Source organism: Falco naumanni, chromosome 7, assembly GCF_017639655.2.
Source record: "Falco naumanni isolate bFalNau1 chromosome 7, bFalNau1.pat, whole genome shotgun sequence".
NCBI classification, from domain to species: Eukaryota; Metazoa; Chordata; class Aves; order Falconiformes; family Falconidae; genus Falco; species Falco naumanni.
Genome location: NC_054060.1, coordinates 42,957,176 through 42,982,758, shown reverse-complemented (window position 1 = coordinate 42,982,758; position 25,583 = coordinate 42,957,176). Strand labels below are relative to the sequence as shown.

The window sequence follows — 25,583 nt, the reverse complement described above, 5'->3', positions numbered from 1 at the left end:
AGAACAAGCATTTTCTCCTTTTCACATCATATGTATTAGTTTGGGTAAATACATTCCACTAAGTTTTGCATGTATTAGAACATATTTATGTAACTTTTCCATGTCTCTATAATCTTACAGGGAAGAGTAATTCTGAATTTTTGTATTTTAAGATTTAAAGTTTGTTAGATTCACACACACACACCGCCTACACTAAGTAGTAAAACATTGCACAACCATACAGGGAGTCAAACAGTTAAACATGGCATGAGTCTCAAAAAGGAAGTGATTTCCCAGTGGTAAATCTTCACTTTTATTTAAAGAACATGTGCTGTAAGGCAGGCGTTAAGTAATTTTATCGCTGTATTCTATGCAAGTAACCCATATATACTGATGAAGACACCTTCCAGAGTATCTGTTTTGTATTGTACTTCTGGGAGAGAAAACTTTATTATGAATGTTCCTACAGGATGCTCCTTTCTCAAGGCTCAGGGCATTTACTGTAGCAGGACAAATAGTTGAATAGCAGGATACCTAAACACTCTGAAATGCAGCACAAATCACCAGCAGAGGTATCAGGAACAGGATCATTCCAAAGCGGAGAAGAAGTAGACTTCAGGTTGCAGGATCTTCTCTGAAGGCAGACAGCAGCTCTCTTTCATCTCTTGCCATTTTTTTTTCATTGGTCCCCATGTGCAAAGAATCAGAGTACTCTTTGTACTTTGTTGTGTCCTTCCACTGGATCTTTAACACTTTAGTTTATTTTCTAACTCAACTCTCTCCTACTTCCCACCCATGCTTCCTCCTGCTGGTAATCAAGAATATGGCCTAAAGACCATGCTTGCTGAGATAGGTATTTTTAGGGATGGAAAGTGGACTGTGCAGCAGATTGCAACAGCAGACCACTAACATGTATGCAAACCTATATTGTGAACTAAAAAGGAATCAGCAGAGACTGTCCAGACTCCTTTGTAGAAAAAACAGCAGCAGTCACTTGCATGGGTTGGATAAGCAGCAACAAGACATGACCAGCAAAAATTAAAACCCAGAAAATAAGCAGTGGAACTAGCTGTCACAGAAGGCTGAGAAATTATCAGCATTATAGATGCTAAGAGTTACTGTGGATGGCTGTCTGTGAAGGTTTCTAAGTACTTAAAATTGATGATGCCACAATGCAGGGCAGGTGACTGCACTACGTCTCAGTGGACCTTGTCTCGTTCTAATTTGTGTTGCTTTCGAGGAGCCCTTCCACCCCAAATGAGATCACTATTATTAATCACTATCATAGCTTGCTCTTTCCAATCTTCTGTGCTTTTTCTCTAAAACACTAATTAATAACTGGGAGCCACTGCCCTGTAATCACTTCCACACAATGAAACTGTTAATGCAAAATAGGTAAATTAAAATGCTAAGAAACACAGCACTGATTTCTTGAATATAAGCATGAAGTAAAACAATAAAACTACTGCCTTATCTTACATAAATGATCTTAGACATGAGCAACTCTAATGTGCTTTTTATTTCTTGACTTGCCTCAGTGCCACACACACAACTGGAAAAAGTTTGATCTGTTAGTGATAACAGATTCTGAATGAAACCAACAGATTTTTGCAAGTCCTTAGGCTAGCAAGGGGAGGGGAAAGAACAAGAAATGATATTACTTTCACATTACCTGCATGAAGCCATATTTGAGCCAGAGTCATCCAAGGATGCAGGGGACCTTGTTTAGGGGCACTGCTTTGCAGAGATGAAGCAACCTCGGATAGTGCTTGCTCCACTCTGGAAGCTGCTATTGATGTGGCATGGACTGAACCTGTAGAAGTGATAAAAAATTTACCATCACAGAAAGAATGAAGGCCATACACATTGTATAAAACATTTAATCATAACTCTTTCCATGAGATGTTTCACCCCAAACTCCAAAAGGTTTAATTTATATGTGAAGTTTTGGAGAAGTTTTTTGAAATGTCAGGTTAATTTTCCTTGTTATGAGAGCTTTTATACTGGTCTGAAAGACTATATAAAACCCACACTGAACATTGGTAACTATACCTGACACATTTTCAGGTTGCTACTATGTATACTCTCTATTAAATTCAACATCTCTTTTCTGGCAATGTACGATCCAAAAAAAGATTTGTGAAGGTATCGTATGCTGTAATCTTCAGGTTGCTGCATGCACTTTGATGTTAGTAATTGCTACGTCTTTCCATAGAGTGCAATTAGAAGACTATTTTAGACTAATAACAGTACAAAAAGAGAGAACTAAAATACACAAGATGATCACAACATACCCCACCACAAATACACAATTAAACTGCACTGAATGCAAACCTTAGCTAATCAAGAAGGCCAAGTTAAAATGCCTCGTGGCAAAAAAAGTCCCTTGCATAAAGAACATTCCCAAAGCATACTACGTAAAGCATAATTCTTGTAAAATGAAGGATGTACAAGTGAGATTAGAATCTCATTGGCAAATGCTACCCTTTTCAAAGTAACGGAATTAGAAAAACTTCTATGACTAGAGAATATGTAATGGCAACTGTACTTTGGATAGCCAATTACTGACAGCATCTTTAGTCATGGCTTTTTTTTTTTTTTTAAAAAATCAAGATCATGATTATTTTAAGCTACACTCCTTGCCATCTAAGCTTCAACGTACCTCTAGTTGTTTCATAATTAAAATTACAAAATCTCAGACTGACTAGGCCTGATTAATAACTAATGGAAGTGAAATATTCCATACTGGATCAGACAAGAAGCCTTCTAAGCCCATCAGTATATCTGTAATGGTCAACAATGGCAGGTATTCCAAAAGAAAGTAGTGAACCCTCTACAAGTTGAGCTACACCCCACGAGATCATCCTCATCACTAGCAGTTAAGAAATAAATGAAACCTTTGCTCTCATTATCACAGGTTTTCTAAGAATTTTAACAAGAAGGGATTAGCGACGTAAAACATACATTCTTAAGTGTGATGAGATAAATCAGCAAAGCAGAAGAAATTCCTAGCACATGGATCAGTGGGAAGAGGAAGTTTGTCTGAAAGTGTGCATCATGTTTCCCTTAACTGACAGAAACAGGGGAAAAGCAGCACAGGACATAATTAGCATTTCGTATGTTGTTACGAACAAGGAATTGCTGTGAAGATCTGATTGCTGTGCAGAGTTTGCTTTCCTTTACTGGCTGACGAAACAACTCAAACTCCAGCCTGCAGAGTTGAACATTCACTAAGTTTTTGTGTGTCCTATCTTTAAGGCTTAACTTCTGAAGAAATATAGAAGGCAAGTCTAAACAAGAAGCATGGGGAGCATATTCCAAGAAAAATACCAGCAAAGGTACCATAAACAAGCACTAGTCACCAGCAATCCTTTTCTTGCCTAACATCCCTTTCTGTAAATGCATGTCACTGCAGCCTGTCACAGGTAGCACCTAGCACTGGCTAACAGTGAAAGAGCCTCTTCATCTCTCCAGAAGAATTTGTAAAGAAAAGGTGTGATTCACTGACACAAAGGATATAATGTAATCCCTTCCTTCTGAAAAGCAAGTATGCAATGTAGTATTAGAAAGGGCCTATATTTCCTATTTAAAGCAAGGACTCTGGCTGCTAACCAGGTCGCAAATATTTTCATACAGAAAGTGTGCTGTTAGATTTTGAGCCTCTAGTACTTAATCCTAAAGTACATATGATAATACATTATCAAAACTTTTTGTACGTCTATTATATATAAATTAAGAACTATACTGTGATAAAATTCTTATGTGTTGCAGTGCCACCTATATTAATGTTAAAATGGAGTGGATACCGAGCTTCCTATGCTAGCTAACCCCTATCCTGGACTTCATTCTGAGTGGCAGAAAAAAGAAAAAAACTTAAAAAAAAAATATTTCCAGAATTTTTTTTCAAAGTGTCATTATTCAAATTGCTTATATTTCCTGTTTAGGAAAAAGTTATCCCTTAACATATTGCAGCAATTTGTTCTCTGAAGAAAATACATACATATTCAAAGCAATAGTCTTCAAGTGTCCTTACTTTAATCAAACCACTAGAAAATAGTTACCTCCTATCTTTCACTAAATTAATACAGCTGATGAAAAACATATTCTAAATTAATCTTGGTATTCAATGTGGACCAAGTAACTGTTTTAGAAACTCAGGCTGCAGATTATTCAACACAATCAACTAAATTTAAGATGTCTCTAAACAACCTAAACAAGTGGATTCTTGGGGTTTATGTTTGAAGATCAATGTTAAGCAACATGCAAAGAAACTTAGTGTAATCTCCTGCAGGGCTCTTTGGAAATCCCAGCCTTTGAAATCCTTCATGGTTCAGTCTTATTTAAAGTGTAGAGAACTTAAGGATGTTGTGGAACAGCACAGGAGCATCGGTAACTGGGCTTTTTTGTGTGGTTTTTGTTTCTCTTAAAATCCTCCTTGCAGCAGCTATTAAGAGAGACATCAAGCACAGGGCTATACAGTTTCCAAAAGGAGGAGGGATGACCTCTAGTTCAGCTCTGCATATCTAATTAGCACAGCCAGTGTATCATTATGTGTATTATCACATTTCTAAATCTTAGCTATTATCTTTTTTCTTTCTTCCTTTTTTCTTTTTTTTTTTTTTTTAAACAGTAGTTTTTGACACTGCCTAATCAGGCACCTTTCAGGTACATTACACTCATGCTGATAGCTCTAACCTATAAACCCCTAAATGCCTCTTTAGTATTGCCACAATTAGCTGTCATCTGACTCATTTCTGGCTCCTTCTGTTAAAATACAATTAGTAAGCTTTTATTTTGCAGGACTAAAAGTCATTTAAAGATCCTGTGTACTAAAAAGCTTTTTCTGACCTTCCTCCAAATTTTATTCAATCCTTTTCTTATTATAACTATCGGGACTATTTGTTCCTTGTTCTAAACCAGCTCCACACCCCCACACCCCCCTACCCCAATTCAGATCTTTATAGTCACATCACAGCTCTAAAATGTATAGTAATTTCAACTACAGCGGGTAAAAATACATAGTGGTTTGTGAGAAACTGAGGGCAGAGAGTGGATCCTACAGCCTGCTCAAGGCCTCACAGATCCTATGTAGCCAGTTACTTATTTGGTGGCTCCCTGCTGATTTTGTCATAAGCTCTGCTCCCTCTTCCCAGCCTTGTCTGCATTTTTCTTTCTTTGGTCTGTGTTCAGTACCTTCAGCCAAACACAAACAGATCCTCATTTCCAGTATTACAATGTACTCAGCTGTAGCCTCCTTCAGATGCCCAGATACAGTCGCAGCATTTTCTGATTTAAAATTTTACCATATCCTTCATGCACACAAATACCCTTGCTCTTCCCAGACAAGTTCTAGACCTGCTGTTATAGTGTGACACTTAAGAATCAAGAAAAATCCCTCAGAATATCACAAGCAGCAAAGAGTGTGTATTTTGAAATATAAAAGCATGAGGTCTGGAAAAGTAATATATCACCAAAATGGATCCTGGCTTCTCGCTTTCATTTGTTTCATTTTGTTATGAAGCTTGTTCATACTAAAAAGGCTAAGTGCAAAACAGAGACTATCTTCACAGGATCTAAAATTTGCTCTTAAAATTACTTACTGATTAACATCTGGAATCACATTCACATTGCATAATGTCAGGTGTGACAGAAGGTCTTAATCATAACAAAATGTTTCTAAACCAAAAAAGTATAACCTCCCACTGAAGCTCCCTATAATGACATTTGTCCAGCATTTACAGTTTCTACTCACCATACTAACATACTATCTGCAACAACCATGGTTATGTCAATATTTCAACTCAATCTCAAGTAGAACACCTACCAACAGCCTTGTACAAACACGATTTAACCACAAAGCTCTCATCTCACAGAAGCCTTTCCTTTCCGAGTCATACCTACAGTTCAACTTCTGTGCACAATGATGTGTTCAACTCTTTCTCTTCAGGCTTTTCTTAAGATAAATATTACAGGAGAGTCTACATGAAACTCATCTTTTAAATACCATTTAAATCCCCTATGTAAATAAGCAGATTATGACTTCCTCAGTTCTTTCCTTGGTCATTTCCCAATAAATTCTTCACAACGTAGCCTAATGGACATGAACTATGACACAGGCTCTATCAGCACTTAGCTTGGAGAAAAACAATCACTTTCTTATGTATATCAAATTTTCTTTCTGAAAATGAGTAAAAGAATGGACCATCATCCTTCATGAAACATGATCATATCTATTGGCAAAAACACTGTAACAGGATTTCTTTTTATACCATAGAAGAAAATATTACTAAACAGTTTTACATTCATCACATTTTCAACGTTTCAACAGTTACATAAAGAAAAAAAAATGCTTTAACAGCAATGCTCATGCAGGAGAAAAGAGGAAAAACCCCATGACCTTCAACTTTACATGCACACACAGCCAGCATTAAGAACATTAGTGGTGTGACATACAGAGAACTCTGTGCTAAAAAAAGCAAATCGCATGATACAAAGAGGCAGTACCTTCTGCAGGACTAATACATCACTCAAGTGATGTATAGATTGGCAGGTTTAGCCAAAATTAACAATTTTACCAATGAAATTAATTGTCTGAGACACCTTTTACACTCACAAATTACAAAGTTAGCTTATCTTTTGGTACAAAATTATGCATGGAGATATTAGCAGTCAGGTATAGACAGCATCGTTCATAGAGCATCCTCTCAGCTCCTTGAAAAAGATTTTCTGTGCTTAGTCACTGTCAAACATGCTGCTGTTTTATGTCTCTTCTTACTTTTCTCTCCTCCACCAAATTGGTCTCCTGTAATACCTCATAAAAATCTATGAAAAATTGAAGTAATCAATGAAAAAAAAAAATCACAAAATTTAATGATCAGGGCTAAACACACACCTTTATAATGCAACTGATTAGCGAAAAAGAACCTTACTTCACATCCTGGCTAAAGCAGCAGTGACTTCAATTGAGCTATGTTCTTAATTCTCTCTTACATAGCTTGTTTTCATCATTTTATAATTTTAAAGTGTACTCTTAAGAGATTTATTCCACAAGCCAAATTTGTACCATAAGAGAAAGTAGTAGTTTATTATGACTCATGACAGCAGTTGTAATGTTGCATTCTGGACCAACATACTCCTTAGGAATGGCAGTGGCATAAAATGTTCTGTAATACAACATACTGGCAGATTGCCATTATGTTATACAAGACCTTCCTAATATAACTTTATTTGCAGTCCTCTAGAAATGAATACTGCCTCTTTAATTATTAAATGCAGTGTTAGTTGAGTGCATTCAGATCTTGTAAGATTACAGCCCTTGGGGTGACTGAATGGGCAAAGAGCATCAGCCTTGCTTTACACACTATCAAACTTCCACTACTGATGGAGAAAACACGCATGTTTTGTGGTAAAGAAAAAGGTGATTTAAGTCCTGAAGAAATTAATAGAACTGCACAGTGAATACTACTTACAAACCAAAAAAAGGGAGTAAAAACCATGAAAGTAAGCATCTGATGGATTGCCTTTGAACAGATCAAAGCACAAATTAAAATCCAAAGTAAGAAGGAGAAAAAATAATTAAATATATTAAACCATGAACTCCAAGAAAGCCAGAGGATTTCTAATAATCTTCAAACTGTAAATCAGGTTTACAGGGTTTCAAAAGATTAATTTTAAATATGAAGATTACTGTTTACAATAAATATTTTCATAGAGCCTTTGCTACACTTCTGAAATCATGTTCCTCTTCAACTAAAACTGGAAGTCAGGTCAGTAATATGAAGTGCCTTCTGCTTCTTTCACTATAAAAACCCCTGAACTGTGCAAGACACAGAACATGAAATTTTCAGCCCTTGTAACTACACTAACATGCTATAAGCATCTAGGCAAACCTCTACTTACTCAAAGATAGAGACCTTTAACTTTCATTAATTATTTAAACTATACAAAGGACTCCAATATCTCTTTTTTTCGTGGTTCTGCTACTTCTCATGCATATGGTGGAAGCTCCTTTCTCTGAGGATACAGTAGCTTGCAAATGGAAAACTTGGGCTTTACATAATGCAATCCGTGCTTGGGCTTCTGCATTCTTTCAGTTTGCCTTCATTCTGGAGCGGGTTCTTATTAACTTGTAGCTCTGCAAAGAACAAGTAATTTAATGCTACTGGGATGTACTGTTTATAGAGTAGCTCTGAGCAAGTTCAACTCAATGACACCCAACCTGTAATAGCAATCAATCAGCTATTCAGTTGCTTCAAGAAGAAATCCAGACTTCAACCAGTTAGACTTCTGTAGGACACACATTTCCTGGAGTCTAAAGGAAGCACTTTCTTTAATTTCCAGTTACAGGCTTGTATATGAGCTAGTGTTTTCAAAACTCTGGTCTTACATCAGCTATTTTAACAACTGAATTTCAAAGTTTTATTTTCTACATTTTGTTAGGAATTAATATCTTTGACATTATATCAGTTAAAGGCTAGGTGTCAAAAATAAATTTCTTAAAGATTGGATTATAGTAAATGCAGTGACAAAACCAGCACTATGCATAAAGCTATGAGTGAAGGACAATTTAACAGAAATGAAAAGAAGATAAAAAGAGATGGCTGAAAAACTATGTTGATTTTACCCTGCCACCTGAACTACTCTGGCAGCATTACTGTAGAATTTGTATTCAAACAACATGGGGACTGATCTTAGAGCATGTTTAAATTGGCATCACTTCAATGAGCATAATGGCTTTGGACTTGAAATAGAGTAATGCCGATTTTCACTGCTTTAATACCTCTGAAGCATTCCAACATGCCCTACCTGCAATGTGAAAATATACACTGATATTTAGGCAATTTTTTCCTTCGTGTGAATTTTCAGGGAAGGCTGTGAATGCAATTAGCTAAAGGCTTTCTAAAATTAAGTCATTAGAAACTGTACAGATAAGAAGGAAATTCTGTGGAAAAGACAAGTCTTAGCAGGCAAAAGATGCCAGCAATGACAATAATTTACAGCAGTAAATGCTAGAAAGCAGTCTTGGCCAATAACCTCTTTTATCAAACACCTATCATTGTCTGTAACAGTCATGAGAACAGACTATTAAATATGTCTGTAATTTTACCTCTTTTGGGATTAGTAAAACAGTCTATTCTGATGAAATCATTAAAAAACCCATTCAGTATTTAACGAATAGCATCTTGAAAGGCCAGATTTCTCTGACACTCTCTTGAAACTTAAATTGTTTAAACATAGTTTATCAGTTTTGAAGATTATCAGAAAAATACAGCACAGACTAACACGCCCATCAGGAACAGAAAGCCAATTTACAGCGAGAAGGTGTACAGGGCTCAGGAACTTGGTCACAGTATGGAGCAGCTGCATGGGGCCAGACAAAGGTATCTGGTTTAGGATGAGGATGAGGAAGATGAGAAGATACAAACAGTTGGAGAGGAGACTCTGTTCTTGAGAGAGAAGATGAGGAAGTATCAGAGGCTAAAAAGTGAAACAAAGAGAATGATAAGGGGAGGGGGGGCATGGCAGGAAAGAAAAAAGATCCAACAGGGTTTAATGGACTCATGGATGCCAAAAAATGCAAAGCATTTATTTCACCATTCAGTAAGATGGAAACGGCTTCTACATAAGATAAATATCACTTCTTCTGAAAGCAAAAAAAACCCCAATACCCTATATTCATAAGTACTCTCCTTCCATAATAAACTAGATTAAAAAAAACAAATTAAATATTTTTCTACTATGTTCTAATGCATTAATTTGTAAAATATATTTAAGGGGAAGTAAAAACAATGTTTAAAACTCAGCTACTGTTGTTTCTTCCTATGATAAGCTCAGTGGACTGCAATCAATACACAACAAATTGAATAATCTGTTTTTAAAAAGACTGAGTGCAACTTACCTTAACCAAAATAGCCAATTGAGTCTCAAGTGATTTGCAAATGTATATCTATCTTTGGATATGAAACGTGCCTGCCTCCCTGTGAGATTTTATTTCAGTGATTGATTCATCAAAATGGTTTTTTTTTTTTCCCCCATATTTATTTCCTTCACCAATATATACAAATATGGGTGTCTGCCACTCGTGGCAAACCAGCTAAAATAGAAGGCAAACAAAGTAGATGTGCTGTAGTTATTCATCAGGGCATTAGAATTAACAGTCCAGCCTTGTAAGAAGCCCACAATACATTCTTTACATAATTCGAAGGTCACACAAATTTAAATTTGAATCATTTAATCACTTTTGATTATGGGATTGGTAAGAGCTCTACATAAAACTGTTTTTTAAGATATCTTTTTTTGTTTATTTCAACTCCTGCTTAATTGATACATCTAAGAAAAATAGTCTTTTACACCCATTACAGATAGGTGTGGGTTTTTTTAAAGGATTTTAAAGTTCAAATTGCAAGTATGTAAGACTTCAGATTTGAATTTTAGCTCTCATTTCTTGGTATTCAGATTGACCGAACACAGACTAGACAGGCACACGGGATCATCATCCCAGGTGGGAAGCAAACTTAGGAAGGGGAAAATTTCCAAATGGTCATGTGAATACACACACACAAATGCATACACATGGTAGCATTGTACTGTATAAAGAGGAGAGGAGCAAACATTGCCATCCTAAAAGGATTTTTTTTGTAATATCTTTCCTGCCCAGCCCTATTTTAACATTTTAACTTATTTAAATGTCAAATTCCTTCTGCATCGCTACACAATGGGGATCCACAGAATTTGCACGAGCTCTTTCAGCCTATAAAGGTCTAACATCTCAACCTCCTATTGTTTCTACCATCTACCTGTTGTGAACAATTTTTTTTAACAGTCTGCTTAAAGTTTTCTCACTCAAACACTAATACAAGTTTGACGTCTTTTATTCTTATAGTACCATAACCTTCTAACTTCTGCAGAATTTTTCTATAATCTTCTGGATGAAGAGTTTTGGACAAATGGAGCTTTTATATGTATACTACTGTATAGACACAATAGATGATAAAACTCTAGTCCTTACCAGAATTTGTGTATTGGTACTGCAACCAGGTTTCTTTTGCTCAAGTTAAAATAAGCCCCAACCAAAAAACCCCACCAAATTCCCCCAAAAACCAGAAAAAAAGAGAGCCCTCCCAGCCCATCTTCCACAGTTACCTTTTAAATAATCAAAAAGGGAACCCCTATTTTTAATTTCCCATCTTGTCCGCCTTTAGAGTAGAGATAAGCTCCAACAACACAGCTGAGATTGGGGAAAAAACGACAAATTGGAACTTCTGGAAAAATCAGAACTTATGTATACATCCTGTTTTCCATTCAAGATACTGGCTGCAGGATTTGAATCTGGGTAAGCTTCTTGAAAAACTCAGTTTTGGATGAGGATCTTTACTTAAAAGTGTTGAGGAATATGCAGTCTTTAAAAAGCACCAATTCATGATGCTCTCAAGAGTGGTAGACATGAAATAGGACACCCCAAGGTACAGATCAAGAGCGTTATGTCCACATGGGGGAAAACCAAACAAAACCCTGTAACTAACCAAAAAAACATCCCACAACACCCCTCCCAACAAGCATTTTTTTGAAGGCATAAAATAAATTATCTATGTCTATCTCTGTGTGTATATAAAACCTTTAAAATCCAGTTATGTCCTTAAAATGAAACAATGAGCTAGACTAGAATATACAATGATCACTATAGAATGATATGTTTGTTATCTTATCCATATTAATTATAAGAAAAAAAGACGACAAAAAATTCCTCTAAATTATGCCATACTTCAGACCAGATCATACTGTAGTTCTTTGAAATCAGGGAACCTGATCTTTGTAATCAAAACTGTTTAACACTATAGCAAGCCCAGAATGCTTTCTATTTACTTACATGATTTCAAAACTGAGTGAACTTTTGATCCAACTTTAATTTTCAGAAGTTAGATATCTAAATTTTTCTCTACTGCACAATTCTGATATTAAACAGATACATTACACATTTTGGTGTATCTTAATCTATGGGTCACTGGATTCTAACTCATAGGCTGGCAGGATTTTTCATAAATGGATTGTGTCAAAATGTGATTAAACAGAAATTCGCATCTGAAAGGTGGCAGGAAAAGCATGCTACAGTTTTGTGCTAAAACCCAGGAAATGGAAAACTCTCAGCATTTAGAATGCAAGTAACATACTGTAAAGATTTTTGGAACATCATGGTAATTCCTTCTGCAATTTTCTCAGAACACATGGCTCATCTGCTTTTTGGTTATATGACTTTTAAGGCATATCAATTCGCACTGTGATACATGAGTGTATTAAAATAGGCAAATTACATATTGTAAATATTTACTGGCATGTAACAATCTTAGCTTTTATGTAGCGTACCTGTGCACCACCACAATTTTTGATATGTATATCAAAATGTCACAGTATATATGATTTGTAATAAATGCATTTTGCTTATAATGTCAAAGCTATGACTACAGTAAGCCAACCCATCCATGTAATTATATTTTAATATATATAAGAGATTTTAATGAATTTAATTACAATGATGTCTTCAGGTTTTTGAGATTAAAATTTTTCTGACTTATTTAAAAAGAAAATATATGCAAATATCAAATGGACAAAAAAGCACAGGGCTTTCGTAAACAGGTTAGTTTAGCATAGTAATTTTCAGACCTTGCATAAGAAAATACCTCTAAGCTCCGCAATATCCATACTATAGATACTTTAATTTACAGAGAATGTGGTCAGCAAGTATTTCATAAATAAAAAAGTAAAAAATCTTATATTGCACGTCTATTTCCACTTCTATGAAGACAATAAAAATATGATTTCATTTTGCAAAATAAACCAAAAATAATGCAAAATACAGCTATGGCTAGACCATTTTACCTATTTTATTGTTCAAATGCAGTTCTTACCTGTTTCAGGATCACTGAAATCTGGTAATGTAATTGTATTAAGCTGTCGTCTATCAGCAATAGCTCTGTCTAACAGGCTGCTCCCACGTCCGGAATCACTGTAATGAAGTATAGAAATTGTAAGCTATTAAAATACAAAATTATATACTGAGATACAAGTTGCCTGGTGCCCTCCTCCCACAAAGGTTCTTGCTATAAAAGTTCTTGCTATGAACAAATTTAGTACCAAGCACCACTAACCATTTACAGTGCATTAAGCCAGCAACATTAAAACAGAATTAAGATGAGCAAAACTAAATCCATATTTACTTCAGCAATTCTGTTTTCATAATTAATGCAACCATGAAGGGAATACAGGCTTTTAATTTCACTCATAGCTAATAGGTTTCCAAAAAGAATTTATTGTACCTTAAACTTTTATGTAATATGAGGTACAGCTCTCACAGGAAGCTGGGATGGCAGATATAAGTTTGAAAGGCCTCCCAGGCTGAAGAGAAACACTAAACTGAGGACATTTAATTTTAGGTAAAGATATTATAAATATACTATAACTACATTTCACATAAAAATGGTATTGCTTTTATCTGTAGAGTTTTTTTGGGGGGTTGTTTGCTGTTTGTTTTTATTTAATTTAATTTGCAAATAATGCAAAATTTAACATTTGTTTGCTAATGTTAAATTTGACCCTAACAGCACAGGTAGGAACATTCTGAACACTTCCAAGACCTCAGGAGCCTAAGCAGTAGTAGTGGTTTTCACTGATCGCTCCTGTGGACAAATGCACTTAACCTCTACTTTAGCTGTAACTCTGTATCTGTCCCTCAGGCTTCTTGTTGATGTACTTGCTGGAAAACTAATTGCTCCTAGAACTACTATTAAAGATTCAGCAGAAAAGGGACTGAAGAACTAAGTGCTCCTTCTCCTTAAGATGAGGTGTGTGTATTGAGATATTTAAAAGAAAGCTGTGAGGAAGCACATAGGGGTACTCTTTCTTTAACATTCTATGGTTAATGCAGTAATTTCACTTTTAGGATTGTAAATCTGGTACTATTCACTATCCATTAACACCTTTTTTAAAACCTCATTTAAAAAAAAAAAAAAAAGCACCCCACAAAGTTAAAAATAATTAAGCTTTAAAGCAAATGGGCTGTTAGCCCAGCTTAGCAGAGTGCAAACTTTTGTATGATTCTCACCAATGAGAAAAATCTCTAGAAAATTCCTAACTTAAAGTGTGACTAAAGACTTCAATCTAAATGGCAAGACTGGAATGCAGTACATCTTTCCATTTGCCTTAATTTTAAAATCCCCTCCTTCCAAATGTGAACTGAGAGAAGGGAAAAAAAAACTTTCAGCAACTCTTTATAGTTGCACACTTCAAAACCCACTGAAATAACTTCCTCTCTTCGTACAGCTGTTACTAATATAGTATAAATAAAATTTTGCATTACCCTAACATTATTGCATGACTGATTTCCTTACAAAATGATGCCACTATAGAAATCCACAGGAAACAGAAGGGAATATTCTGGGACACACACTATCAGCTACAGTTGTTACATCAGTTGGTGTGTAATTTCTGGTAACCACTGTATTACTTCCTCAATCTACAAGCAATGACATACCAAATGTTGCTGAGAAGAAGAACCATACTTAGCATAAGTATCTTCTAAGCACAGCCCTGACATTGTGGTTTGTTCTGTTTTCCTAACGCAAACTAAGAACTGGAAAAGAATTGAACTATTTTCTAATGAACTTTGAACAGCAGGCTGAAGATAAAGATTTAAACCTTCCAAGCCTTGCACGACAAAATAAGTTTTAATATCATATGCAACACCTCATGAGGAAAATGTATGCCAATTAAAGACAAAAGAAAATTGTTCTAAATCAGCTGAACAAAGGCAAGGCACAGTATTGCATTTAGTCTTTACTTTGTGTGGTATCTCTAGTTAACACATAATTTATTTTCATTATTAAAAGATTACTTGGAACACAGAACCCAAGTTTACTCCACAAAATCTGATTAACTGCAAGAAGAAATACTTAACATAAAACACAACTTATAAAAAAAGTGAGTTCTTATCTCACTAGGAGAATGATACATCAAAATCAGTGTTCAGTCTAAACCAGAACAGAAAAGTGTGTTTCAAATAAGCATAAGGATATTTAAATCTTTGAAAAACAACATTCTGACAAGGTTTCAAATGATCAAAAGACCTTTTATTTTTGGCTTAAAGAACTATTTAAATAAACCTTCAATTATTTCCAGTGGGAGACATAATTTTCAAATGTTGCTTCAGTCTGTGTTAAAATTACAGACGCTGGAAAATTTAAGTTTTCACAACAATCCTGCATCATCATTCTTCACTACATCTGGAGCACTGTTGGGTGAACAGAACTTCCAGTCATGCTTCAGGTCTGAGTGATAACTGTCATCCCAGTCAGACACATCTGGATCACAGTAATACAATGTGAAGGTATTCAGCCCTTAAACTTCACACAGACCACCCAAAGTAAGGTTATAGCTTGGTATCCGTTATTGACTGTCGGATATAACTCTGAATGTATGATTCAGGAAACCTGTCTCCTTCCATCAGGACACTTATCGACAGCTCCTGTCCCTTCCATTCCTAATTTGATTTTTATTTGTTACCATAAAACAGAACTTCAAGAAGAGCTTTAGATGTCAAGAGTAAAAATGCAGTAAAAACCATTAGATGCAAAGTAGTCCTCATTAATTTTTCCACTTAGGTGTTCTTGAAGGAGAACAGTGACAAGAGAGTTAGCAAACATTACTGTTTGAAGCTTACACAGCCAAGGGCAAGTTTTCACAGTCACTGCTGATGTCTGAAGAAAGCACTACTTAACATGTATTTAACATAGCACAGAAGCTCTTAGCACAAGAACAACAAAAAAAGTAATGACAAGCCATGATTAGAGCCCTGATCTGTGTGGGGGATGTAACAGCAGAGATGGAAGGTGAAAAGTTGTGCTGGAGTACATGCAAAGCCTCACTGAAATTAAGCTTACATGGAAATTGTAACTATTCTGCACAGCATTCTGACAATAGACTCTCAAACCGTCTTCCCATACACAAAACCAGCCAAATAAAATAAACCATCCTTCACTACATTAGAAGAGAAGTTCTCTCCCAAGCCCCTGCTGGTAGTTCAGTGACTTCCAAGTTGGAAATAATTCAGCTCAAACCTTTCTGGTTGCTGATGTACTTGCTTTCTATAACCCCCGAGTCCTGCTCCCTGCTCCACAGAGTCTCTCTTGCTGTGACTGACTCAGGTCCCTTCCCAGGCTTTTCCAAACTTTTCCAAACATCCCCCAAACTTTGCCGCTCTGAAATGCTTATTAACTCACTAAGGAGAGAAGTGATTTTCCTTCTTTTGCGATCAGGCCAACTCTCTCAATCTTCTTAAAGAGATGCATGTGTTTACGTAACTGAGATAAAAAAAAGTAAGAGCAAAAACTGAACAGATAATGTTTATCATACTGCTATACAGGTACCTGATGCCACCTGGTACAAAGCTCTTTTGCTGCAGCATATCTTCTCCAGAAACTGCCAACCCTTCAAACAACCACACAGCAGGAAATTCTGCTTGTCCTCTTCTCCAGGCACTTGACAAACATGTTGAATAGTACCAGCATGGGTTTCTGCAAAGTGACCTTCCCATTTATTTCACAGCTTATCTAAATAAATATGGCAAAGGACCTTCACAGAAGCATTCTGGAAACCCAAACAGGACTATAACAACTTATCCAAATACTTGTTATAGTCTCTGAAGAACGTGAATAGGTTCATAAGCAAGATTTCCCCTTAAAAAACAAACCATGCTGACTTTGCAACCACATCATATTTATCCATGTGATTTCTGCTGTTTCTTTCTGTAGTCTTAATTAACATCAAATCCTCCTTCAGTTTACTTAGTGCAAGTCCTTGAACAAAATTTCCACTACAGCAATCTTTCCAGTAGCCAATATAAAACACTGTATAACCCAGATCAGGGGGAAAATCAAGACAATACCAGCACATTGAGCCTCATTATGGAGAACAGCAGTTACTCAACCTCTGTAATCAGTCCATCAACTAGTATCTTTGCACTACAATCTCCAGATTCCCAGACGATCAGTTTGTTCATATGAAATACCAGACCCAGTAAAACCAGGACTCCTGACCTAATACTGCCCTGAAAAGCTACTGAGCAAGGTACCGATCAGCCTAAAATTCTACAGCATCTTACCTTGGGTTAGTGAGATTGTAGCAGGATTTCCAAATCTGGAGCATGTGCTTACAGGTAAGGAGTGCTTCATCTGGGCCTCTGCACAGTGACTCCAATTTGACTTTTGTAAACAGCAATCTGGTGAAAAGGAAAAGGAAATTAAAAGAGAAATGAAAGAGATTTCAATTCAAGCAAAACATTTTTAAAGATAGCCAACATCACACCAAACTGGAGAAAACATAACTTCAGAGACAGTATTAATTTAAGTAACTGTTTCATGAAGTAATTACAATACAGCCAAATATCCACCATCATCAAAATAACAGTGCAAGATGGCCTTTTCAACCGGGTGGAAACAATAGTTGTTTCTGCCCAAAATAAAAACGAGATTTTATTTTATTTTTCAAAGTTAAACAAGACAACATAACTTAGTGAAATTAGCAGGACCACTAAAAACAGTACTTCATATGCTGAAAAGAGAAATCTTCACTAAAGAAAATCTTCACTACTTTTATGAGAAAGAAAAGCACCTTCCATTAAATGGCTCAGATGATAGTTATCTAACATATAACTCACAAAAGAAAACTCAGTATTGATGCAAATTAATTTCCTATATCAACTCCTATTATAGGAAAAGGAAGACACTATACTGAAAAAGATATCAGTACCCCGACAGATTCATGGGAAGTAGTCAACATTGGTAAGGTCAATAAAAAAAAAAAGTTGCTTCACTCTACATTATGTTGCCATCAGTAGGCACTAAAATTGATGTTTGACTTGAAATGTGAACATTTTGAACATGCACAAGTGATGACCTGAGGAAAGCACATCACTCATTAAATATGCAGCAAACTATTCCTAATGGAAGCAAACATGTTTGCCAGAAGCCACTATAAATTAATTCTGATTTCAAAGTTGATGTTTCTTTCTAATGGCAGCAAGACAAATAAGGTGCACAGCCTCTGAAGATGATGACTGCATATCCCTTTTACATCCCATGTAGCAATAGAAGGTTCTCCACAGAGATGAACTTAGACACTTTCCTGGATAATTAAAGAATATAAATGCAGTGTGACAATAAAGGAGCTAGTCAATTTGTATGCAACATCGATAGGAGTCACAGCATCTGAAAACATATAATACACTGGAAAAATACTAATTTAAAAGCAATTTTTAGTAAATCACAAGATTAAAGAGCAGAAAGCAGGATGACAGTACACATAAAAATGTTAGCCTACTTTCTGTTTTTAAACCCAGGTGTATGTTGGCATTTTATTCCACTGCAAAGTTAATCATCCTAAGTGAAAAATTTGTATGATTGGTCATATGGTTTGTGTGGGAAGACTGAGAAGGGTGTAGAGGGTGGGTATGTGTGAAAGCTCAGAACTTTCTTATCCCAAATACAAACTTTGAGGCTGCTAATAGTAACTGCAAACAGCCAGAGGGTTTTCTCAAGAATAAGAAATGACAGCAAGTGCCTCAGCAAGTAACAGTAGCTAAAACTTCAGTGTTGCACTGAACATCCTTTGCAGAAAGTACCCAGCATGTAAATCTAAAACTGAATCACACTACCTTAATTGTACAATGTGTGCTTAGTTGTAAAATGTGTGTGGAGGTAAAACCAAAGGCAGGTTGCTGAGTTAGTTTATGAGAATGAGCACCTGCGGATAAGCAAATTAAATAAGGTCATCTGGAGTCTCACCTGATGTCTTGTAGGAATGCAGAACAGTGAACAGTTATACTAGTTCAGCTTTCTTCCTATCAGTAAATCAGATTTGGCTGTACGGGGAACTATATAGATAATTTGAAGTCATATTTCATTTGGCAGACCCGCCCACTCTAGATATTTGTTTACCTGTTACTGTATCACTAGAATTAAAAATGTCCAGGTCTGTCCATCATTTTACTCAAGAGAGAAGGGAAAATTACTAACTTCCTCCTCCCCTCACACTGCTATATCTATTCTACCCTTAACAGATGCACACACAGACCCTGCACCAAACAACAAGGCTTAGGCATCAATGCCCAAACCAAAAATCACGGGAATCTACCTTCTACAATCTCCTTGCTTGTACGTATGTAAAAAAAAAAAAAAAAAAAAAAAAAAAAAAAGAGTGGGGTTTACAGTTTGAAGAGCCTATAGAAGTTCAATTTTTTAAAACCTGCGATCATAAAGCACTTTACAAAAGTTACGAAACATAATAAATTCAGAAGCACTGAATTTATAAGTCATTCTAGAAAGATAATAATAATATATACCTTATTATGTACAAATAGACTGAATTTACATTAACAGCTTTCAAGCATTTAAGACTTTCAGGAATTCTGTAGCAGAGAGAAGGGACAAGGTCCCAAGATTCAGCATGGAAGAGCTACAAGAAAAACTGAGCAGGAGACAAAAAGGCAGGGGATTTGATTTGTAAGAAAATACTTAAACACTTATACAAAATAGCAGGAGTCTGTGCAACAAAAATGTAAGAACATAGACTACTAGTGCAGGATTCAAAAGCAAGATAGCAGAAGACAATGTGTCACAATTAAAGCAACCAGAGTTTGATGCTTTTGGATGCACTTGGTATACATGCAACATCATCCCTCTTGTGCATTACAGCAATCAAGGGGACTGTATGGTTGCACCTTTCCCAAAACACAAACAATAAACAAAGTATGATGTAAAATAGTCATAATTCTAATACAGAAAGGGTAGGCAATTGTATCTAAGGGGGGGGGGGGGGGGAAGTAGTACACTGGTGTGGGATTCTCCACCCTAAACCAAAAATAATCTGAATAGAAAATGTTGCATTTATAAAGTCACACAGAGCAGTTTCACTGGGTCCAAGAAATATTTTGACTATAAATTACAAGATAACTAAGACACTTCAGAAAACTGAGATGGGATGTTAATAACAAAAAAACCTGCCAACTAAACATTTACTTAACAAATGGGAGAAGGAGGCAATGGGCAGAAGGAACACCATATGACAAACAGGTCTCCCAAATTAACCTAATTCTTCCAAGTTCCCCTGAAATATGGCTGGAGGTAGGAGCTGATAACAAGATACACAAGCAGCTCAGGGACAACTATTTATCAGGAAAGTTTTATAAACCGTAAGGTAGGTCATCTGAGAAATGATTTTCTGAAAGGTCAGTGTCAAGCATCTGTGGAAACAACTCTTCTGGAATACAGCCTACGTTACTGACACAGAGTTTTAAACTTTACTGGCACTTTTTCACACCTGTTTTTAATACATTATTAAAAATGGTGAAGAATGGATAATTCTTCAAGAAATAGGATGATGAAAATCAAGCTCTACATTTTATGAGTATCACGAATTATCTGTTTGTGTCTGTAAGAGTCAGAGGTTTAAATTACTGGCACACGGTGCAGAACAAAACATGACAGAGCAACCACAGCATGGTGGGACAGCACTCATGAATAAGAACGCAAATACTGAGGAACAGACAATATTCAAAACAGAAATGAAGAGTAGAACAATGTGTGTCATCAAAGTGTCAGACACATAAATACAACACAAGAACAGAAATCTGTTTGGGTCAAATCCTTTGGGGAAAGGAAGTAGGTAAAACAGGTTCTGCTAAAGACATTAGATTAACAGGGCATTTGTATCAGTGTTTGATACGGATGCAGATCTTTAACATTAGATAAAAATACAGTGAATTGTATCATTTTAGGAGATAATTACTCAGACACAAAATGGAAAACAAATCAAACTCCTAAGTGGAAAGGCTTAGTTATTCTTGGAGCTAATAGCTGATAAATTCATGAAATAGCTACTGAAGCAGCAAATTACTCCATTACTTCAAGACTGTTCTCACTACCTAATGAGGACATTATAAAACAGCTGCCTGTAACCTAATCCATATAACACTAGAATTTTATTTAAATAAAGAATGAAAAATCCTAAATGGGTTTATAATCAGGTCTTTGAATTTCAGCAGCATACACCCAAATAATTTGATCGCAAACGTTAGCAAAGACATCCGAGATACAGCAGAAGCCTGGCATCTAACACAAAGATGCCAAAAAGTTTAAGGATCCACGTCTCAAGTTGAAGGGGTAAACCTATGTGTTTGACAAGCCAATCATTGATAACATTGTGCAAGTAAGACGTCAGAAACATGCAGAGATCCTATCAAGAACAGCAGGGGACAGAGGGGAGAGAGAAAAGGAAGAAAAATCAGCATAGAATGCTGCATCTAGTTACATAGTAAAAAGTAAAGCTAAACTATAATATATATATAATATAAATATATATATATTATACAAAAAAACCTACAATCTGTAAAGGCTTTTTCTGTACCCAAGTAGGAAAAAAAAAAAGGAAATGTGTATAATAAACACAGACAATGGGATGAAGATTAAGGATATTCAGGAATGAGCCCCCAGCCTCCACCATAATCCTTATCTATGCTGCCTCAGATATGAAAACAATGACAAATGAAGAATAGGAACACTTTAAAAATGATTAAAGTTAATGCAGTCAAAAATAATCCATTTCCCAGAATTATTGAAACAGTGACACATAAGACTGTCCTTTCAATAAAAAAAACTTTAAAGAAAATCTCACTTTTGTAATGACTGGAGAACAGCAACTACATTGCCAATGATTTTTTCAAGAGGGAAGATGAATATACACAATCTTAATAACATGCAAAAATTTATATAAAAATAGCATATGAAAAGTAAAGGAGTGTTAGATAACATTGTTAATGGAAAAATGGGTTATAGTTCAAGCTTAATTAAAAGATTATATCAAATAAAAAGATTATATCAAAAGATTAAATCAAATGTAACTCCTGTTACATAGGTTAACAGTTATTTCAAACCAGAGCTGCCTAACAGCCAAGTTCATCAAGGTGGGACAGCTGCAAAGAGGGCAGATGCAATTCTGGAATGTACTCGAAGCCGAAAGAGAGAGACAGTGCCCTTGTACAATACACTGCTGAGAATACATCTGGTATGTTATACATAATTCTCATTATAACAGTTAAAAACACACACATGAGAAATTTCAAACCGGAGCAGCCGCAGAGAAAGGCTGCAAGGGAGATCGGCTCACTGGAGACTGCAGAGTATGAAAAATACTCCACTTAATCAGTCTAGCAAAAAAAATCCCACCACAAACAACCCAAGAAGAGGTACAAATTCTGTCTATAAATACAGATGAGACAAGCACCAAGAAGGGCAAAGAAAAATTTATCTAGAGGACAAAGTTTCAACACAACCAAGTATATATAAAGGCCATATAGACTAAAAACATTAAGGGTGGCAATTAGGTCTCAAGATAATAAATGAAATTGTAGAAAAGACTGCTTCCTCACAGTATGTTTTGGATAGACTGCAGAAGAGTGGAGCAAATAACCTAACTGTTCTTAAGAGACAGCTGGTAAGCTCATGAAAAGTGTTACAGATAAGACAAATGTAATAACACAGCCTTGTGACATCCGAGGTCCTTGCCGGTGCTTATTTCCTGATGAGTACAGCTAACCTGACCTGTGGCCAGCAGGCTGAAGGAGGTGATTCTCCCCCTCTACTCGGCTCCCATGAGACCCCACCTAGCGTACTGCATTCATGTCTGGGGCCCCCGGCCTAAGAAGGACATGGAGCTGTTGGAGCGGGTCCAGAGGAGGGCCACACAGATGCTCAGAGGGCTGGAGCACCTCTCCTAGGAAGACAGGCTGAGACAGTTGGGGTTGTTCAGCCCGGAGAAGAGAAGGCTCTCAGGAGACCTTTTAGCAACCTTTCAGTACTTAAAGGGAGCTTACAAAAAAGACGGGGGAAGACTTTTTTAGTAGGGCCTGTAGCAATAGGACAAGGGGTCATGGATTTACACTGAAAGAGGGTAGATTTAGATTAGATATGAGGAAGAAATTCTTTACTGTGAGGGCAGTGAGGCACTGGCACAGGCTGCCCAGAGCAGCTGTGGATGCCCCATCCCTGGCAGTGTTCAAGGCCAGGCTGGATGAGGCTTTGAGCAATCTGGTCTAGTGGAAGGTGTCCCTGTCCATGGCCGGGGGTTGGAACTAAATGATCTTTAAGGTCTCTTCCAACCAAAACCAATCTGTGATTCTGTGATAATTTATTAAACCATGATCTGAAGCTTTCCCTACCCACCAACCAGTGGAATTTGTAGCACACTTAAGAACTTGTGAATCTCCAAAATAAAATCACCATCTTAATTATGTCTTTTTCTTCTCAGCCAGCCTGTTTCCCTTTTTGAAATAAATACCCAGACGATACAACCACCAATTCCCCTCCACAGCAGGAATGTCAGGAGAACAAGAGGAGTTAATTTGTCCAATACTGGCTTAAGTTAAGGATACTTCTGTAAAATGAAGCAAAAATCCAAAGCAGTGAAGACCAAGTTCTGTTATGTGGTAAGTAACACTATTAGTATTGAGAACTTCAAGTTCTTCCAGTGAACAAGTACTGCTCCCCTTGGGTGTCACTTTAAAACCAGCTGCTTTCCTTTTGGAACCAAGTAAATAATTTTTGCAAGTTGCTATGCACTGTATGAGCACGCCAGCTTGGATTAGCCATAGCTGGATATCTGTATTCCACACACTACTCCATGGAAGAGACCTGCCTTTCATTCCCCAATTATTTCTTCAAATCTGGTAATATGACATGGTATCTATTATTCTTCCACCCAATCTGGCTGCTAGAGCAGTGTCACTCAACACAGCGGTAAACAGGAATCTCCCTGAAGTCCCTCAGACTAAGAAACCTTCTACAGCAAATGTTTAATTCCACTAGACTTCTGTTTCTGAAGGGTCAATATCCCTGTATCTTGATCAAAACTGAACAGAATGCTGTATTTTCAGTTAGGACTGGGAGTAAACTTCATTATTATTCTCTTATTATATAAATTCTTTACATTGTTCACGGCTTGAAGAACATAAGGAAGAGCTGTGCATAACACTGAATGTATGTGCTTTGAAAAATACTAGTCCTTCAGCATAACACACCAAGAGCCTTGCTGAGAACCCTTTAATAACTCTTCTGTATGCAGTGAGGTCAAGCTAAGCACACCCTTCACAACAGTGAACAGCTAGCCCACTTGAAGAAGCTAAAATTTAAAAGGATGCATCAAATCCACTTATTTACAACGCAGTACTGAAAACACAACTACCTTTGGCTTATGTTTAGCCAACTTTGAGTAAACTTAGTAAGTTTCAAGGGAACCTTTTAAAGTAATTTAACAGTTTGCATTTCTAACTTCAGCTAACAGTATTTTTACATGATAATAATTTATTAAAAGATGGTAGGAAACATACTGGTAATCCCATAAATATGGTAACAACCAACTAACAAGCTATGCAGAAATTATCAAACAATAGCTTGGTCTCCCTGAAAACCACATTGATTCCTGCAATAGGTTAAATGTAAGAATAAACTTTATATATAATCAACTCTTGACAGCCTGTTACTTATTAGAGCATAAAAGAAAGAAAAAAATTAACCAGTTCTGTATAGAGTTATATAATATTTCATTTTGGTTTCACATTTAAGTGCTCATTTCATATGTCCCACAACTTTAAATCCTGGAATGCTAGGCAAGTTCAAAAGAAGTTGTTCTGGTTTTAAACCTAGGCAATATGTTAAAAAAAAAACCCAACAAACAACCACAAAAAACCCTCACCAAGTCTAAACGCATGAATTGTGAAATCTTAGACTAACTAGTTTGACAATGATCCTGTCTTTAAAATGAATCAATAAGTCACAAAAAGGTTGATGTAGAATGTAACACTACAGAAAGATACTAAAATCTGAAAATACACACTTTTTATTTAAACAGAAAACGTAGGCTTTTTTTCATATGATCTGAATTTAAGGAAAAAATTATGTTGCTGTAAAGCTCACATTGACATGCATACTTCGTACCATTGTATCTCATTTCTGTAACAAACTGTCATAGTGTCAATTGCTTGTGTAAATTAAATCAGTTTAACTGATGGATCCCACAGAGTAAATAAAACGGGAAAGCAGTATGCAGAATGCATAATATTGTTTGAACAATATTATGCAATATTAATGATTTGAAAGAAACTAAATCTATTCACCTTTCCTAAATGACATGTTAGCAAGTCACTTCTTGCACTCAACAATTACATACATAGGAAAAACTTCTGTTGACTGTTACAGGAAACATAAAAGAAATGAGGAAATAGGAGGAAGACAAGCCTTAGCAAATTCACTTTCTCTTAGTACACACCATCAGCAAGTGTCCTTCTGGCAGTCTTGTATTTACTCTTAAATAAATGGTTAAGAAGAAAAAAGTTAAAAGAAAATCCTACAGTTCCCAGCATTTACTTCATTCACAGTCCAGAATTTGACAGCAGTTTACTGTCTGAAAGTTTGTAGCTTCTTTTAAGAAGAAGAGGTTTCCCCACTTTCTGATGCATACTTATCAAGATCAGATGTCCTCTGGAAGGTATGCTTTAGCTAAACCTA

At 36.1% G+C, this 25,583-nt stretch overlaps 1 protein-coding gene across 3 annotated transcripts in view; it reads right to left on the bottom strand.

Annotated features, from left to right (window-relative positions):
* TTC7B (tetratricopeptide repeat domain 7B) overlaps window positions 1–25,583 on the bottom strand; it is a 144,108-nt gene that overhangs the window by 33,604 nt on the left and 84,921 nt on the right. For 2 of the 3 annotated variants that reach the window (XM_040601427.1, XM_040601429.1), the window contains 3 exons: window positions 17,129–17,245; window positions 12,882–12,979; window positions 1,652–1,792 (listed from right to left, as the gene is read on the bottom strand). In XM_040601427.1, coding sequence (XP_040457361.1) covers window positions 1,652–1,792; window positions 12,882–12,979; window positions 17,129–17,245 — 356 coding nt within the window. Of the gene's footprint in view, window positions 1–1,651; window positions 1,793–7,818; window positions 8,114–12,881; window positions 12,980–17,128; window positions 17,246–25,583 lie in introns of those variants that run through there. The other variant, XM_040601428.1, reaches the window with a different exon arrangement.